The sequence below is a fragment of the Phyllobates terribilis genome, unplaced genomic scaffold, assembly GCF_046119375.1.
Source record: "Phyllobates terribilis strain yellow unplaced genomic scaffold, ASM4611937v1 Scaffold_3__8_contigs__length_932513732, whole genome shotgun sequence".
Classification (NCBI taxonomy): Eukaryota; Metazoa; Chordata; class Amphibia; order Anura; family Dendrobatidae; genus Phyllobates; species Phyllobates terribilis.
In genome coordinates this window covers 68,533,471-68,551,400 of record NW_027362763.1, presented here as the reverse complement: position 1 = coordinate 68,551,400, position 17,930 = coordinate 68,533,471, and the positions used below count along the sequence as shown (strand labels likewise).

Genomic DNA, 17,930 nt, shown 5'->3' with positions numbered 1-17,930 from the left:
CTGCCCTACTCTCCTATTTCCCCCCTACTGGAGCTGACACTCCTTTGGCTTTCAGAGGACATGCCTTGCTGCAGCAGTGCTACCCCTGTACCGACACCCCCCTCATCTGCCAACTTTTCAAACTTATTGGGGTGTGCCAGATCAGGACTAGCCTCCCTGGCACTCTTCCCTCTACCTCCCTTCTAACTGCCACCCAGATAGATGCCTCACTGTCCTGCAGCTCCCTACTTGTACCCTCCCCCACATCTCCCCCAGTGAGCAGCTGCTCAGTGAGCAGCAGACTCCTTTCCAAATTAACAATGGACCTCAGTGTTGTCAGCTGCTAATTTAGATCTAGTACCTGGGCTTCCAAACGCCCAACGTGCACACATCTTGCACAGCACTATGCATCCATGACCGGCTGTTCAAGGATTGCATACATGTGGCAAGATGTACACTGGATAGCATTGTCAATAAAGGAGCTCATTTCCTAATGGGGATTGCACTAGATAGAATTATTAAGTAAAAAGAAATGTAAAGAATTAATAAAATACAGACAGCAATTCAGTCCAAATCCCTCCCTTCCAAACTCCCTGAATCCAAGTCACTGAAAAACAAGTCACACACTTACTTCCATTTGCACATACACTCCGGTCACACTCAACTCGTTCACTCTCACTAAGGAAGAAGATTTAAAGAGTTTTTTTTCCCCCCTTTACCAGCAATCCAACCTACAGCTCAATGCACTTCCAAAGGACTGGATGCCCCAACCAGCTGCCCCTTATAAACCCTAAATTATGACCCCTCACCCTTAATTAACCCCTTGTGAGTATAGCTACACCTCAGGATTTAAGTGCAATGTAGTTAACCCTTAAATACACAGGTAGTAAAATAAGAGACTGTAAAACTGTAGAGAGAAAATAGGTTTTAAAAAGCCCAATAAAACTAAACAGGTTGAAAAGCACTCAGCAGTTCACAATTCTACAACTCACAGCAATTCACACAGGTATTTTCTGCAGGATTCCCAAATACCTCTTCACTGAAAAACATGTCACAAACTTACTTCCGTTTGCACTTACACTAGAGTCACACTCAGCTCTTCACACTCTCTAAGGAAGAAGATTTAAAGACGTTTTTTTTTAGTTTAGCAATCCAACCTACAGCTCAGTGATGCACTTCCAAAGGGTTCCAAAGCAGTTATAGTAACTGCTAACCCTGCCTTGGATCCAAAGTTTATTACAGCTTGTCTATAAGACAATCTTTGTGTACATCTTGTGAGAGATAACACAACTGAGCTGGGGGTCCTTACAGGGGGACACTTTCCATTCAACTTATTGTCAAGGGAGTCATCTAACCAATAGGGACTGTGTAAATTTCCCTGTTATTTTTTTATTTTTTTCATTTAATGGACAACTGAAGTCTCAATATGACAGTTGCTTCAACCAACCCTATACATGCCTTTGGGTAGTATTTGAAGGTGTCTGTGGGAGTATTTGCCCCCTCGTTCGGAAGAGCATTTGTGAGGTCACACATTGATGATGAGGAGAGGTCAGGTTCATAATCTCCATTCTAACTCATCTGAAAGGTGTTGCATGAGGTTAAGGTCAGGACTCTTTCATACAAACTTTTCAAAGTATGCATTTATCGCTGAGTATATGGTGCCTAGGGCATCATGACATGCAATTAGGGCCCTCGTTGTGTGTGCTACTTAGAGATTGTCTATTCTGGGAGATGGCAAACCTGTAAGCTAATTGAAAAAGCAGCATGAGAATGGAGAGCAGGGAGAAGAAACCCATCTCCACCCTGCACATTCTGGTTTGTCAATCAAACATCAGTGGGTGTAATAACGGCGTCCTGCAGGGATGAGTGACAGCACTGGGATTAAACATTGTTATTTCACAGACTGTAGAAACATTTACTTGTAATAAAGTTATGATAAAGAATGTTACTGGAGCCTGATAACAGGGTTCTAATATATTATAGGAGTAAATGTCCTTAAAAAGTTCCCTTTAAGAGCAAACTCCATGGTTAAAGCTTCATAGTTTTTTAAGGTTGAAGGTAGACTTAAGTTGATCAAATTCAACCTACAGCCTAGCATTAATATAGCCACAGGAATATCATAAATAAATCTGGTTAGGAGCATAGTTCTATGTAAAATTACACCTATGACCCTCCATATAGTCTATATTTGGATTATATAGTGATTTGGTACTAATTGTACACTCCGATGATAAAAAATAACAGAAAAAAACAGAGTACTATACAATTAAATAAACAATTACTTGTTATTAATATATTAATTTATTGGTCAATAGCAAAGAACGACAACCTATTAATGGCCCAATGCTATGCAGTCACAGTGGGCAATATTTAGTAGTAGAATCCCTAAATTCAATAAATACCAAACTATCAAAATATGCTTAATTATGTACAAACTAAGGGACGTAACCTTCAGTCCCATTGTGCATGTAAATAATCAGTGCCATACACAGATCAGTACTCAATTAGTTAAGGTGCTTATTCATATTGTGTCGAAAAGTTGCATGGAACCAGGCACGATCTCGACGCTCGTTTCGCATCAGCTTTTGAAGACAGGGAGTGTCTAACATTTTGATCCAGAGGAAAGCAAAAACCCCATGGATCAGTCATTAATAGTCCCATATAAAAAGAAAAATTTCTTCCCGACTACACATATCAGACTAGCTCGAGGGATCAGCGTCCCATCACAAAATGTAGTTTATTAGTTTACAGGATGATAAGTTGTTTTTCAGTTTTATTATACTGGCAGCCATGGAATCAGGGCCAGGACAAGGTATTTTTTGCCCTAGGTAGATGAAACTAATGGCGCACCCTTCACACCACCCGCCATGATGGAATGAGGAGATGTTGCTCAAGTATGTAACATAATCCAGCAGGTAAAAGGTGAGAACCTTCTTGTAGAGAAAAGGTGAGACAACATTAGATGTCGGAAGTCCAGGATTAGTTCTGGTAGAGAAAAGGTGAAGAGTGCGAGTTATATCTGCATGGAATGTAAGCAGATAATAAAGTATACAGTCCTTGTAGTAGTTTTCTATCTAACCAGATAATCTAAGGCTATGTTCACATGCAGCGTTCTTGCAGTGTTTCTGCAGTCAAAATGCTGCTTTCAAAATGCAGGTTTTGTGTTGTTTTTGATGCATTTTTGCAGCGTTTTTTAGATGCAGAATACATGTGTACTTTGTGTATGCTACATATTTCATATAGTTAGTTTTATTCACCAACAATGTAATGTATGTACACAGTGACTGCACCAGCAGAATAGTGAGTGCAGCTCTGGAGTATAATACAGGATGTAAGTCAGGATCAGTACAGGATCAGTAATGTAATGTATGTACACAGTGACTGCACCAGCAGAATAGTGAGTGCAGCTCTGGAGTATAATACAGGATATAACTCAGGATCAGTAATGTAATGTATGTACACAGTGACTGCACCAGCAGAATAGTGAGTGCAGCCCTGTAGTATAATACAGGATGTAACTCAGCATTAGTACAGGATCAGTAATGTAATGTATGTACACAGTGACTGCACCAGCAGAACAGTGAGTGCAGCTCTGGAGAATAATACAGGATGTAACTCAGGATTAGTACAGGGTCAGTAATGTAATGTATGTACACAGTGACTACACCAGCAGAATATTGAGTGCAGCTCTGGAGAATAATACAGGAGGTAACTCAGGATCAGTACAGGATCAGTAATGTAATGTATGTACACAGTGACTGAACCAGTAGAATAGTGAGTGCAGCTCTGGAGTATAATACAGGATGTAACTCAGTCTTAGTACAGAATCAGTAATGTAATGTATGTACACAGTGACTGCACCAGCAGAACAGCGAGTGCAACTCTGGAGTATAATACAGGATGTAACTCAGGATCAGTACAGGATCAGCAATGTAATGTATGTACACAGTGACGGCACCAGCAGAATAGTGAGTGCAGCTCTGGAGTATAATACAGGATGTAACTCAGGATCAGTAATGTAATACAATGTATGTACACAGTGACTCCACCAGCAGAATAGTGAGTGCAGCTCTGGGGTATAATACAGGATGTAACTCAGGATCAGTAATGTAATGTATGTACACAGTGACTCCAGCAGCAGAATAGTGAGTGCAGCTCTGGAGTGTAATACAGGATGTAACTCAGGATCAGTACAGGATCAGTAATGCAATGTATGTACACAGTGACTGTACCAGCAGAATAGTGAGTGCAGCTCTGGGGTATAATACAGGATGTAACTCAGGATCAGTAATGCAATGTATGTACACAGTGACTGCACCAGCAGAATAGTGAGTGCAGCTCTGGAGTATAATACAGGATGTAACTCAGGATCAGTACAGGATCAGTAATGTAATGTATGTACACAGTGACTGCACCAGCAGAATACTGAGTGTAGCTCTGGGGTATAATACAGGATGTAACTCAGGATCAGTATAGGATCAGTAGTGTACACAGTGACTTCACCAGCAGAATAGTGAGCGCAGCTCTGGGGTATGATACAGGATGTAACTCAGGATCAGTATAGGATCAGTAATATATATACACCAGCAGAATAGTGAGTGTAGCTTCATCGGACACCTGAAAAGATGATGGTAGATGAGTATATTAATACAGACACACTACACTACATGAAAATATACACAGGTTTAGGGCGGGGGACTTCATGTGAGGCTTCTATAATAATGGGCCAGTAGTTGCTCAGACAATCTCAGCTTTATCCTCATTGTTATGTAATGTTTTCAGATGTACAGGAGTCAGATGGCACCAGGTGACGTCGGTACAAGGTTTACATATTCTCACAGAGGTGGAGATTATTGGGCTATTTAAAGCCCTGCACTACTTGCTCTCTTGGATCGATTCATTCAGGTAAATACCCTAACCATTTCCCTCCTTAGGCTTACACATTTTCACTTATTTACTTTGCCATTATAGACTATTTTTGGCAAACCCTATTACACATGGCAGTACCTCCGGTCTATTTCACACGACATATATTTTCCTTTCCAGTGCCTCTTTCCCTCCTTTCTCCCCCTTTTCCCTCCTCGCTCCCACTCCCTCCTTCTCCTTCCTTCTCCCTCCTGTTCCCTTGCTTTCCCTGGTTGTGTTCTCATACATTGCTACCCAAGAGGGATGGTATTTGAACATTATTATTGTCACTCTATTTTTGAATGCATTTAGTGACAGCATATTCCTGGCTGTGTGCCTTGTTTACCAGTATATATATTTTGCTTCCAAATTATATATACTACAGGTATTACTTATTGTCTGTATGTTATTTATACATGGTGATGCACATCCAATGATGCATGATATATATACATATCTATGCATATATATCTTTCCCTTGCGATCCTTCTATTTTCAGTTATTGACACTACTGTATGTCTTGATTTACAAAAAAAATGATCTTAGTGCGGACACTCTTATACTTGTAGTGCCACCGCAACGATTTGTCTAATAACGGTTTTTTTATCTTGCTCTATAATTGCTCTGTTAATTTTTGGATCCTATATTCAGTGTTTCTCTCTGTTTTATAGGTTCTTAAAGCGTGAAGTTAATTACAGAGATACAGCACGTAGGAGTGAGCCCCTGTATCCACCGTATGGTAAGCACAACTCCTATCATCTATAAAAAATTACAGCAAACATTTTAAAAACATGACAACTGTCATAAAAACAAGTATTTAGGTTATATTGTTTTTTACATTTTGCACGAAAGGAAATTCTGAGGTTACTGTATAATACAGTAGCAAAGCTATGGAGGGGGCAACATTTGAGATCCCTTGCAGGGGAAAGGGGAGGCTGTGGTGGGCCACTGGGGAGGTGCCAGATGTTGCAGAAGGGCCAGCTGCGGTGTGTAGCCTCACTGGCAGCAGATAATGTTGTCACGGTAGCTGAAGTGGGTCGCTGGACCCCTCAACGCTTCCCTCGGGTCCACAACAATTTCAAAAGTGGGATGTGGCACTTGTGGATGGTATAGGACCCCCCGGGGGCACTCCTGTAGCGGTGGTGTCTGGGTGCAGGTTTTGGAGTGTCCGTGATGTTTGTGCAATCTCAAGCAGCCAGACACGCAGGTGAACTTGGAAACATAACAAATTACTGAATGAGGTAACGGGGTGCAGTCTCTCTTACAGAATACAGTGCATATGAAAGTTATGGTTTTCTCCTCATGAGACAAGCATTGTTATTGCTCCTGGCTGCTGGAGCAGAGTTCTCTTCACTTGCTTGTACAGGAAATGCTATGCACAGTCCAGGAAATATTACACTGATGGAGGGACCTTCACAGATTGGATCTCTGAGGAAAACACTAAAGTGTGGATGTACTCACAGTGTTTATCCCACCGTTCCCTCTTGCAGGGTGTAGGTTTAATCAAAGTCGGTGGCGTGGCAGCCACGTGGGTCTGGTCCTGGCTAGAAGTGATCAGGATAACCAGAGAGCAGGAGAGCCCATGTACAGCTTTCTCTCTCCTGACTGGAAGACACTTCACTCTTTTTGTGAAGGAGATTGTGTGAGGAAAAATGTCCCCTCAGTGTAGACTGGCATTGAAAACTCTTCTCTGAGAGAATAATGTCTCTCCTCAATCTTCCTGAGGCAGCAGGAACCGCCCACAACTGCTCTGTACCAGCGTTCTAGTCAAAGTGAGAGCCCTGAGCTGGGAGACTCCTCCCAGCCATTGTTATGGCCACTAGTTGCTGTGAGGAGGATAATCATTACTTCATATACACACATTGGCCAGCAGATAAAGTACAATTTACAATGCAATGTATTATATCCCGTAACTCAGTACACACAATAGAACAAATCTACTACCACATTACAACTGTTTCATTTAGCAGCAGTAGAACAGGTACCAGGATGTCACACTGCTGTGTAAATAGCTTTGTTACATTTATGGACATTTATCTAAAGCTTCACAGCGGTACAACTTCTGGTCTTTCATTGGATATGCAACCCTTGTTCCAAGAGTACAAAGATTCTGATCTGGGGAACGGGAGATTATTTTTTTCAGCGGCCTTTTCAGGTTCTTGGGAGTGAAGAGAGAAGCTCATTGTCCTGAAAGCAAGGGTCTCAATAGTGATTGTCAAAAGTGATGTATCAAGAGACCGCTTTATTGGGCCATTAAGTCCATGAGGGAGAGCGAGCGATGGGAATATATTACGTGGGGCAATGTAAGAAATACTCAGAAAACTGGTCTATGTAGCAACTAACTACTGAGAGGAGCAAAATACACCAGATCAGTGGGTACATACAGTATACAGTGCATATGGGTCAGAGGAGAGTGAGACTGTATGTAGGAATAATCAAGGATAAAGACATAAATCTTGTTTTTTCTGCCTCTAATATCTAGAAAAAGTAATTAAAATATCCTTCATTTTTGCACTTGGCTTGACATATCTCGAGATTTGCGATGAACAAATTGACTCAAAATCTCTAAAAAATTTGGATTAACTAAATGCAATCATTTAATAGGTTGTAAAGAACTTAAAATGGTTCATTTCTTGAATTTGCAGCATTAAAGGGTTCCATTTACTGTAGTCAAAAACTTGTTCAATCAAAAATCAAAAACATTTTAACAGGCCAAGTAGCATATTAACATGGGACCTCTTTTTTATATCACCTTTACAATTCTTGTATCCATTGAATGCATGATTTCTTGGATAGTTTCTTCTTGAACTTCTTTGCAGGAAGACAGAATATCCTCCCAGAGCTGTTGTTTTGATATGAACTACTTCCCACCCTTGTAGATCTTTTGCTTGAGGATACTTCAAATGTTCTTAATAGGGTTGAGGTCAGGGAAGGATAGAGGCCATACCATGAGATTTTCTCAGTTTATTTCCATAGCAGCCAATGACTCAGAGAAGATGATTTTGCTATGGATGGCACAGTACTTCTTTTTGTATCAAGGAAGCAAGCTATCATTCAGAAACTCTATATTCTTTTTCGAGATATTAACCCCTTAACAACATCTGACGTACTAATACGCGTCTGTGCCCTGGGACTTAAGACCCAGACCCGTATTAGTACGTCATGGCGATTGCGCGCGCACACAGGCTGTGCGGGCGCGATCGCCGCCGGGTGTCAGCTGATTGTCACAGCTGACACCCGGTACTATGTGCAGGGAGCGGTCCTGCACCGCTCCCAGCACATTAACCCCCGCTATGCTGCGATCTAAGTCGATCGAAATCGATCGCGGCATTGCGGGGGCAAGGGGAGGTGATCGGCGATACTCACCTCCTCTTCCGGCTTCCAGCGCAGTCTGCAAAGGCTTCCCGGGTGTTGCCATGACGACCCGATGTCATCATGACAAAATCCGGGTCACCAGAGAGCAGGAAGATTGCTTGGACATGCGCAATGCATCTCCAAGCAATCTTCACATTGTGCACAGCTGACAGCCTACATGGCATAGGGATGGTGCTGCATTCCTGTGCCATGCAGGCGATCAGAAAAAAAAAAGTGAAAGTCCCAGAGTGGGACAAAGTAATAAAGTGTATAAACTGTGTGAAAGTGGAAAAAAAAAAAAAAAACATTTGCAAAAATATAAAAAAAAATAAAAAAAATAATCCACCAAAAATAAAAATATAATGTACCCATTAATAAATATTATTATAAAAAAAAACAAAACAAAACAATAAAAGTACAACCTGACCTATAAAATTGTCCCACTAGTTAACCCCTTCAGTGAACACGGTAAAAAAAAAAAAAAAAAAACGAAGCAAGAAACAATGCTTTGTCACCATACCGCCAAACAAAAAGTGGAATAACACGCGATTAAAAAGACGCATATAAATAAAAATGGTACCGCTGAAAACGTCATCTCGTCCCACAAAAAACAAGCTGCCAAACAGCTCCATCAGCTGAAAAATAAAAAAGTTAAAGCTCTCAGAATAAAGCGATGCTAAAAAATATTTTTTTCTATAAAATAGCTTTTATTGTGTATAAGCGCCAAAACATAGAAAAATTATACAAATGTGGTACCGCTGTAAACGTACTGACCCGAAGAATATAGCTGCCTTATCAATTTTACCACACGCGGAACAGAATAAAAAAAAAAAAAAAACAATTACTGAATTGTTGGTTTTGGTTTATTCTACCTCCCAAAAATCGGAATAGAAAGCGATCAAAAAATGTCACGTGCCTGAAAATGGTACCAATAACAACGTCAAGTCATCCCGCGAAAAACGAGCCATCACATGACTGTCTGCCAAAATCTGGAAAAATTATAGCTCTCAAAATATGGCGATGCAAAAACTAGATTTTACAAAAAATGCGTCTTTTAGTGTGTGACAGCTGTGTGTCATAAAAACCCCATATGATTCTGGCATTGCTGTAATCACACCAACCCGAAGAATAAAGTCGTCTAATCACTTATACCGCACAAGGAACGGCGCCAAAAATAAACTCTTGGGTTAGGATTGGGCTAGGACTGGGTTTGGGGCTAGGGTTGTGCTGGGGCTAGGGTTGTGCTAGGGCTAGGGTTGTGCTAGGGCTAGGGTTGCGCTATGGTTAGAGTTGTGCTAGGGTTAGGGCTGGGGTTGGGATTTTTTCAAAAGTAAGAAAAAAAGATGACGATATGGCGACTAGTGTTGAGAGCAAGTGCTCGCTACTTGAGTTTGCATCGGGTGCTCTGGTATGCATTGAGTATCGTGGGTATTTGAGTGACATGTTCGAGTCTCTGCCCCATGTGCTTCGCGGCCAAAAAACTTTACGGGGATTGCCTGCCATGCACGAGCGATTCCCGCATGTTTTTTTTTGGGTGTCTAATAACCGTGAAACATGCGGAGCAGGGACTCGAGCATGTCACTCGAGCACACGCTATACATGGTGCATACCTGAGTACCCGATGCAAACTCAAGTAGTGAGCACTTGCGCTCAAGAATAATGACAACTTATTCAATGTGATGACCTAATGTAAACAAATTCTGTGCCGTACCTCTGGGTTCAAAATGTTCACTATACACCTTAATAAAATCCTTGAGGGGTATAGTTTCCAAAATGGGGACACTTGTGGGGGAGCTCCACTGTTTAGGCACATCAAGGGCTCTCCAAACGCGACATGGTGTCCGCTAACAAATTGAATAGAAAATCGGCTAAAATTGTTAGCGGATGCCATGTTGCGTTTGGAGAGCCCCTGTGTGCCCAATTTTGGAAACTAGACCCCCCAGGGCACCTTTCTAGATGCAGAGTGAGCACTTGGAATCCCCAAGTGCTTCACAAATTGATTTGTAAAAATGAAAAAGTGAAAAAAAAAACCACTTTTTCATTTTTATGAATCCATTTGTGAAGCACCTGGGGTTCCAAGTGCTCACTATGAATCTAGATAGGTGCCCTGGGGGGTCTAGTTTCCAAAATGGGGTCACTTGTGGGGGAGCTCCAATGTTTGGGCACACATGGACTCTCCAAATGCAACATGATATCCGCTAACAAATTGTCGGCTCAAATTGTTAGCGGACACCATGGTGCGTTTGGTGAGCCCCTGTGTGCCCAAACTTTGGAGCTCCCCCCCAAGTGACTCCATTTTGGAAACTAGACACCTCAAGGCACCTATTTAGATGCATAGTGAGCACTTCGAACCCCCAGGTGCTTCACAAATTGATTCGTAAAAATGAAAAAGTGAAAAAAAAAACACTTTTTCATTTTTATGAATGCATTTCTGAAGCACCTGGGGTTCCAAGTGCTCACTATGAATCTAGATAGGTGCCGTGGGGGGTCTAGTTTCCAAAATGGGGTCACGTGTGGGGGAGCTCCAATGTTTGGGCACACATGGACTCTCCAAATGCAACATGATATCCGCTAACAAATTGTCGGCTCAAATTGTTAGCGGACACCATGGTGCGTTTGGCGAGCCCCTGTGTGCCCAAACTTTGGAGCTCCCCCCCAAGTGACACCATTTTGGAAACTAGACCCCTCAAGGCACCTATCTAGATGCATAGTGAGCACTTCGAACCCCCAGGTGCTTCACAAATTGATTCGTAAAAATGAAAAAGTGAAAAAAAAAACACTTTTTCATTTTTATGAATGAATTTCTGAAGCACCTGGGGTTCCAAGTGCTCACTATGAATCTAGATAGGTGCCGTGGGGGGTCTAGTTTCCAAAATGGGGTCACTTGTGGGGGAGCTGCAAAGTTTGGGCACAGAGGGGCTCTCCAAACGCAACGTGGTGTCCGCTAACAATTTGAGTCGATTTTCCATTCAATTTGTTAGCGGATATCATGTTGCATTTGGAGAGTCCCTGTGTGCCCAAACATTGGAGCTCCCCCACAAGTGACCCCATTTTGGAAACTAGACCCCCCAAGGCACCTATATAGATGCATAGTGAGCACTTGGAACCCCTGGTGCTTCACAAATTGATTCATAAAAATGAAAAATTGTTTTTTTTTTCACTTTTTCATTTTTACGAATCAATTTGTGAAGCACCTGGGGGTTACAAGTGCTCACTATGCATCTAGAAAGGTGCCTTGGGGGGTCTAGTTTCCAAAATGGGGTCACTTGTGGGGGAGCTCCAAAGTTTGGGCACAGAGGGGCTCTCCAAATGCAATGTGGTGTCCGCTAATAATTTGAGCCGATTTTCCATTCAATTTGCTAGCGAATATCATGTTGCATTTGGAGAGTCCCTGTGTGCCCAAACATTGGAGCTCCCCCACAAGTGACCCCATTTTGGAAACTAGACCCCCCAAGGCACCTATCTAGATGCATAGTGAGCACTTGGAACCCCAGGTGCTTCACAAATTGATTCATAAAAATGAAAACGTGTTTTTTCTTTCACTTTTTCATTTTTACAAATCAATTTGTGAAGCACCTGGGGGTTCCAAGTGCTCACTATGCATCTAGAAAGGTGCCTTGGGGGGTCTAGTTTCCAAAATGGGGTCACTTGTGGGAGAGATCCAAAGTTTGGGCACACATGGGCTCTCCAAACACAACATGGCGTCCGCTAATTATTCAAGCAAATTTTACAATCAAAAAGTCAAATGGCGCTCCTTCCCTTCTGAGCCCTGCCGTGCTCCCAAACAGTGTTTTATCCCCAAATGTTGGGTATTTTCGTGCCCAGGGGAAATTGCACAACAAATTTTGGGGTCCATTTTTTCTTCTTACCCCTGTGAAAATAAAAAAAATTGGGTCTAAAGTAACATTTTTGTGAAAAAAGTTAAATGTTCATTTTTTTCTTCCACATTCAAAAAATTCCTGTGAAGCACCTGAAGGGTTAATAAAGTTCTTGAATGTGGTTTTGAGCACCTTGAGGAGTGCAGTTTTTAGAATCGTGTCACTTTTGGGTATTTTCTGTCATAAAGAACTCTCAAAGTGACTTCAAATGTGATGTGGTCCCTAAAAAAATGTTTTTGTAAATTTTGTTGGAAAAATGAGAAATCGCTGGTCAAGTTTTAACCCTTATAGCTCCCTAACAAAAAAAAACTTTGGTTCCAAAATTGTGCTGATGTAAAGTAGACATGTGGGAAATGTTATTTATTAACTCTTTTGTGTGACATATCGCTCTGATTTCAGGGCTTAAAAATTCAAATTTTGAAAATTGCTAAATTTTCAAAATTTTCGCCAAATTTCCGTTTTTTTCACAAATAAACGCAAGTGATATCGAAGAAATTTTTCCACAATCATGAAGTACAATATGTCACGAAAAAACTGTCTCAGAATCAGGGGGATCCGTTGAAGCGTTCCAGAGTAATTACCTCATAAAGTGACAGTGGTCAGAATTGTAAAAATTGGCCTGGTCATTAACGTGCAAACCACCCGTGGGGCTTAAGGAGTTAATAGGGATAGGTCATCAATATCTTAAATTCTGAAAACCTTCTAAATTAAGAACAAGTTTTTTTGTGAGAGTAGACATAAAGCTCTATAAAATTTTATATAATAGGAGGCTCTACAGAGTTCAAGTCCTCTTTTTCTCTGAAGAGTCAATTTGCATATGTACTTTTGATAATTGTTTTGAGAGCTATTAGATGAATGAAAGATATTTTTCCCATATTGACAATTAACATGCTTGACTTAGCCACTGCCAAATCCCCCAATACTTCTTTGTTCTGACATCTACAGTTAGGCTGCGTGCCCACTATGCATTTTTCAAGCGTTTTTGCTGTGGAATTTCCGCAGCGAAAACACTTAAAAAATGCTTGGTAATACGTGCCCCATGGTCCCCAATGATAATCCGCATGTGCTATGCACATGCTGCGGAAATTTCCGCTGCGGATTATCATTGCGGAAAAATATGCAGCATGTCCATTAATTTTGCGGACACGCAGCGTAATTGTTGCCATTGACTTGCATTGGACCGCGTGACATCCGCATCACTAGATAAGCACATGCAATTCAATGTGCGGATGATACCCGGGTTTGGAGAAGAGGAGACTCTCATCCATACCCGGGTACCATGGTATCTGTTAAAAAATGAAATTAGAATAAAAAATAAAGATTATAATTACCTTCCGATGTCCCCCGGTGTTTTCTCCACTCCGTCTAGTCTGTTGTATGTGTCGCTGTGGTGTGAAGGACCTGCCATGATGTCATTGAGTCATGTGACAGGTCACGCAACCGCTGACGTCGGCGGTCACATGACCTGTCACATGACGTCATCGCAGGTCCTTCACACCACCGCGACCGATACAACAGACCAGACCATTTCTATTCTTTTTTTTAACTATTACTTGGTCACACTATATAAATTCGTGACGGTTGCATGGATTTATATAGTGTGACTAAGTTGACAAGCACTTTTCCAAGTGATGCTAAAACTGCTTGGAAAAGCTCTTGATAACCCGCACGCAGAAATGCATGCAAAGACGCTTGACAAATGCTTCTAACTGGCAGGAAAACGCATGTAAAATCTGCATGCGTTTTTCCTGCCAGGGAGATGAGGAAAAAATCTGCAGCATTTCTGCATCGTGGGCACATAGCCTTAGGGAAGAGATAGGACCCCCCCCCCATACACAATAGATTTGACAACATTTTAAAAAGCCTAAATTTATAAATCTGGTTATAATCTTACCTGGATAGCTAACCACGGCCACTTTCATATTAGTGTTCAAAAATTCTGTTTTGATGGCAAAAAATTATGATACAGGAAAAATATATTTTTGGACTGTTAGCCAGTAGATAGAAAAATATTAAAATCTGAGAGTTCTCAGTGGTTGATACCCTTTAATGGCTAACTAAAAAGATGGTAAAAAATACCAAGCTTTCGAGACTACTCAGGTCTCTTCTAGTATGCCTGATGAAAATACCTCAGTAGTCACGACATCTTGCTGCTTGTTACCATCTTTTCAGTTAGCCGTTAAAAAGTATCAACCACTAAGGGCTCTCAAATTTTAATATTTTTCTAAAAAATTGTGATAAATTCTCCAAATTTCTCACTTAGACCGCATTGATAAAGGAGACTCATTGACTCTATTTTATCTTTCTTCTTGAACAGTCTTTTTCTTCTAGAGGGACACATACTTAGGATTATCAATAGTAATTACTTGTGATTGTTGGTTTCTTTGCTTATATATGTCTCACATTTTAGGTTTGACATAGAAAAATTTCATAATGGAGCTCATCTTACTGCTTATATCACTTGCTGTCATCCTGTTTTTGGCCAAAATGTTTAAGAATCATAAAAAGTATGCCAACTTTCCTCCTGGACCTAAATCTTTACCGCTTATTGGAAACATGAACATGATCAACACAAGGAAACCTCAGAAGTCATTCATGGAGGTAAAATGAGTAATAATGTACGAATTCAGCTTGCATAGTTGGCTCTCTCGGTAGCTAACCTCTGCTGCTCAACCACTTGCTAGTCTCTATCTTGGATTGTTTGAGCTGGCTTCCATGATCCTACAGTCTACTGTTTCAACAATACAGAATTCCCAAACACTCTAAGTGGTCTCAGCCACACACTGCCTTACTTCCTGTTTTAGCCTCTTTTTATAGTCTGAAGGGCTTTGATGGAATTTTAAGGCAGCAAGGAACATTGCAGGTGTACCAAAAGTTTTTTTTTTTCTCATTAAAGTATACTCTGCACCCCATCTTGAATAACAAAAAGAAAGAAATGTAGACATTTCTGCAAATTTATTAAAAAAGAAAAGAAAAACTGAAATATCACATGGTTATAAGTATTCAGACACTTTGCTCAGACACTCATATTTAATTTATTTAGTCAAGATGGGGTGCAGAGTATACTTTAATGAGAAAAAAAATTAACTTTTTAGAATTTACCAAATGGCTCCAATGAAACAAAGAGTGAAAAATGTAAAGGGGTCTGAATACTTTCCGCACCCACTGTATATACAATACATAGAACTATATTTGGCAGTGTATACGTAATGACCAATACAATCAATAGAAAGGAGACAAGTATGTCCCTTTACTGTGCAACCATTACATATGCTTGAATTTTTGGTGGGCTTGAGATGTTTTCCTCAGTGATTTCTATTCAACCATGTGGAGCGTGATTAGGGTATAATCATCTTCTTCTGTTGAGCGGCTCCAACTCCTTGACTATGGAAATGTATCTTACATTCAGGATGTGGAACAATTAAGCCACTTAGTTTTCAAAATTCTGCTCCAAACATTGCAGTTGTGTCCAAAAGTTTTGAGATTGAAAAAAAATGTTGTTTTCACAACATTTTACTGCTGCTTTGGTGTTTTTATATCTTTTAGGCAAATGTTTCTATGGTTACTGAAGTACATTTATCAGTATTTCACAAGTTTTAAACTTTTATTGACTTATACATCAAGTTTATGCAAAGACTCAATATTTATAGCGTTGTTCCTGATTTCTCTAGACTTCTGCCCTTTGCTCCGGCAGCTGGATATCGGCTTCTGGGCTAAATCCTGAATGATGACCCATTCTTGTCTCATCAGTACTTAGAGTTTATTAGAATTTTTGTGTTTTTGAGATTGAAATACGGGGATTTTCTAGGCTAAAGACCCAAAATTTAAATGTTTTGTTCAACGAATCACTTACTTATCACTTTTTCCTTGTGACATTGTCTCCATTATACCGTGAAAAGCATTTTTCAACACAAAATTGCTCCTGTGGACGAGGGGAAACGCTCCGTTTACTTTTATCGAACAGGGTCCTCCGCTATGATAGAAATATACTCCCGGGCAAAGAACATGGCTTCAGCCTCAACAAACTATTTTATGCTGAAGGGAGAGACCCCCTTGTGATGACATCACAGGGGCTGGGCTCCACCCTTCAAATTTATATTAAAAATCTGTTTTGTGGGATAACTCATCACGTGTTGATCCCAGAAGCCCAAAAGTGATATAATATTTTCCCTTATGATTTTATCTTCAGTTAGACACCACACATCGCATAGCTGCAGTCTGCTATTCTGGTGTTTTTGTGCCACAGCTCTCTGATTTTGCTTACAGTCCTTGAAAACTACATATTCATTCCTGGGCTGATTTGGTCACTAAACATATGGGTCCCGTTACTGTCGGACCTATGGAACTCACAATATTTCATATTTCATATCAGAGTCAACCTGGCTATGACTGGTGGCCGGGAATTGTTTGTGAGTACCTTTGAACTTAACGAACCATTTCCTCTTTCCTCCAAACTCTGGCCTGGGAGAAGGTGTCAATCTATCTCAGGTCTTTGTTAAGAGGAAATACATTTGCATTTAAGCCTGTAACACTTCAAGGCCAGCATGTTTGTGTAAGGCCTTTTGACTGTGGGTGATAATTTGCTGGAAGACACTGTATAATTGTCATCTCGGGACAAAAACTACAGGAGAGGGCATGGGAGAAGGGGCTAATATTCTGTTAATATTTTCTTGACATTAATATGTCCCTGACACAAGGCAAAAGAGATAACTAAGTGGGCATAGACCCAAAAATCCAAATTGTATTAGCATAAACTTGATTTATTTGACAATAAAAGTTTTAAAACTTATGAAATGCTTATAACTGTATTTCAATAACCATAGAAAGACCAGATGAAAAGAAATAAAAACACTGAAGCAGCAAACGTGGTGAAAAACAAAGTTTTTGCTAGTCTCAAAAGTTTAGGCCACAACTGTAAATACAATGACAACTTGATAAAAAAATGGTGGTTCCATGATTTATTTTACTCACTCATTAAGTACCACTAGATCCACAATGCTTAACAGACAACATCATCACTGTCCCCATTGGGGCTCACAATCAAGGTTCCCTATCAGTATGTCCTTGGATTGTGGAAGGAACCCAGAGAACCCAGAGGAAACCCACGCAAACACGGGGAGAACATACAAACTCTAGACATAGATGTTGTCTATGGTGGGATTAGAACCCAGGATTTCAGCACTGCAAGGCTATAGTGGTAACGACTGAGCGAAAAAGGCCTGCTTACAGCTTCATGCAGGAAATTTATTGCTCATACTAACAATAAAAACAATGTAAAATCAATCTAGAACCTATAAAATGACATGATGTTATAATAGGCCTCTGATTCCAGATATCAAAGACGTATGGCTCAGTGTTCAGTGTCCACATGGGCACGAAAAAGTTTGTTATCCTGTGTGGTTATGAAACTGTGAAAGATGCTCTTATCAACCATGCGGAGGAATTTGCAGGAAGGCCGGTTACAGCAATGGGTTCTAAAACATCAAATGGATATGGTAAGTGTTTGATATAGTAATTAAGTGATTAAAGAATTATTATATAGTAGAGTTAATGAATTTAGGGTTTTATCCCACTACGTAGATGTGCTAATATGAGTTTATGACCCTTATGATAAAGTTAACATTTCACTTATATGGTGTATATATGATTTGCCAAATAGTCCAAAATTTTCATTACAATATCTGGTATACATAAAATCTCTCCAAGGTGGGTCTTGAGTACATATGTATGTTCTAAATTTGGCGACTTTCTAAAAAGTCCCAATCCATAAATCAGCAGAAACATCTGGAAACTGCAAACCTCACCCATGATGAT

The 17,930-nt window shown here is 40.4% G+C and overlaps 1 protein-coding gene across 1 annotated transcript in view; it reads left to right on the top strand.

Moving 5' to 3' along the window:
• Nucleotides 1–4,750: 4,750 nt before the first annotated feature.
• Nucleotides 4,751–17,930, top strand: part of LOC141258822 (cytochrome P450 2K1-like) — an 81,481-nt gene continuing 68,301 nt past the window's right edge. The window contains exons 1-4 of the mRNA XM_073673984.1: nt 4,751–4,884; nt 5,556–5,623; nt 14,527–14,717; nt 17,449–17,611. Of these exons, the coding sequence (XP_073530085.1) occupies nt 14,550–14,717; nt 17,449–17,611 (331 nt within the window). The 5' untranslated portion in view covers nt 4,751–4,884; nt 5,556–5,623; nt 14,527–14,549. The remainder of the gene's footprint in view (nt 4,885–5,555; nt 5,624–14,526; nt 14,718–17,448; nt 17,612–17,930) is intronic.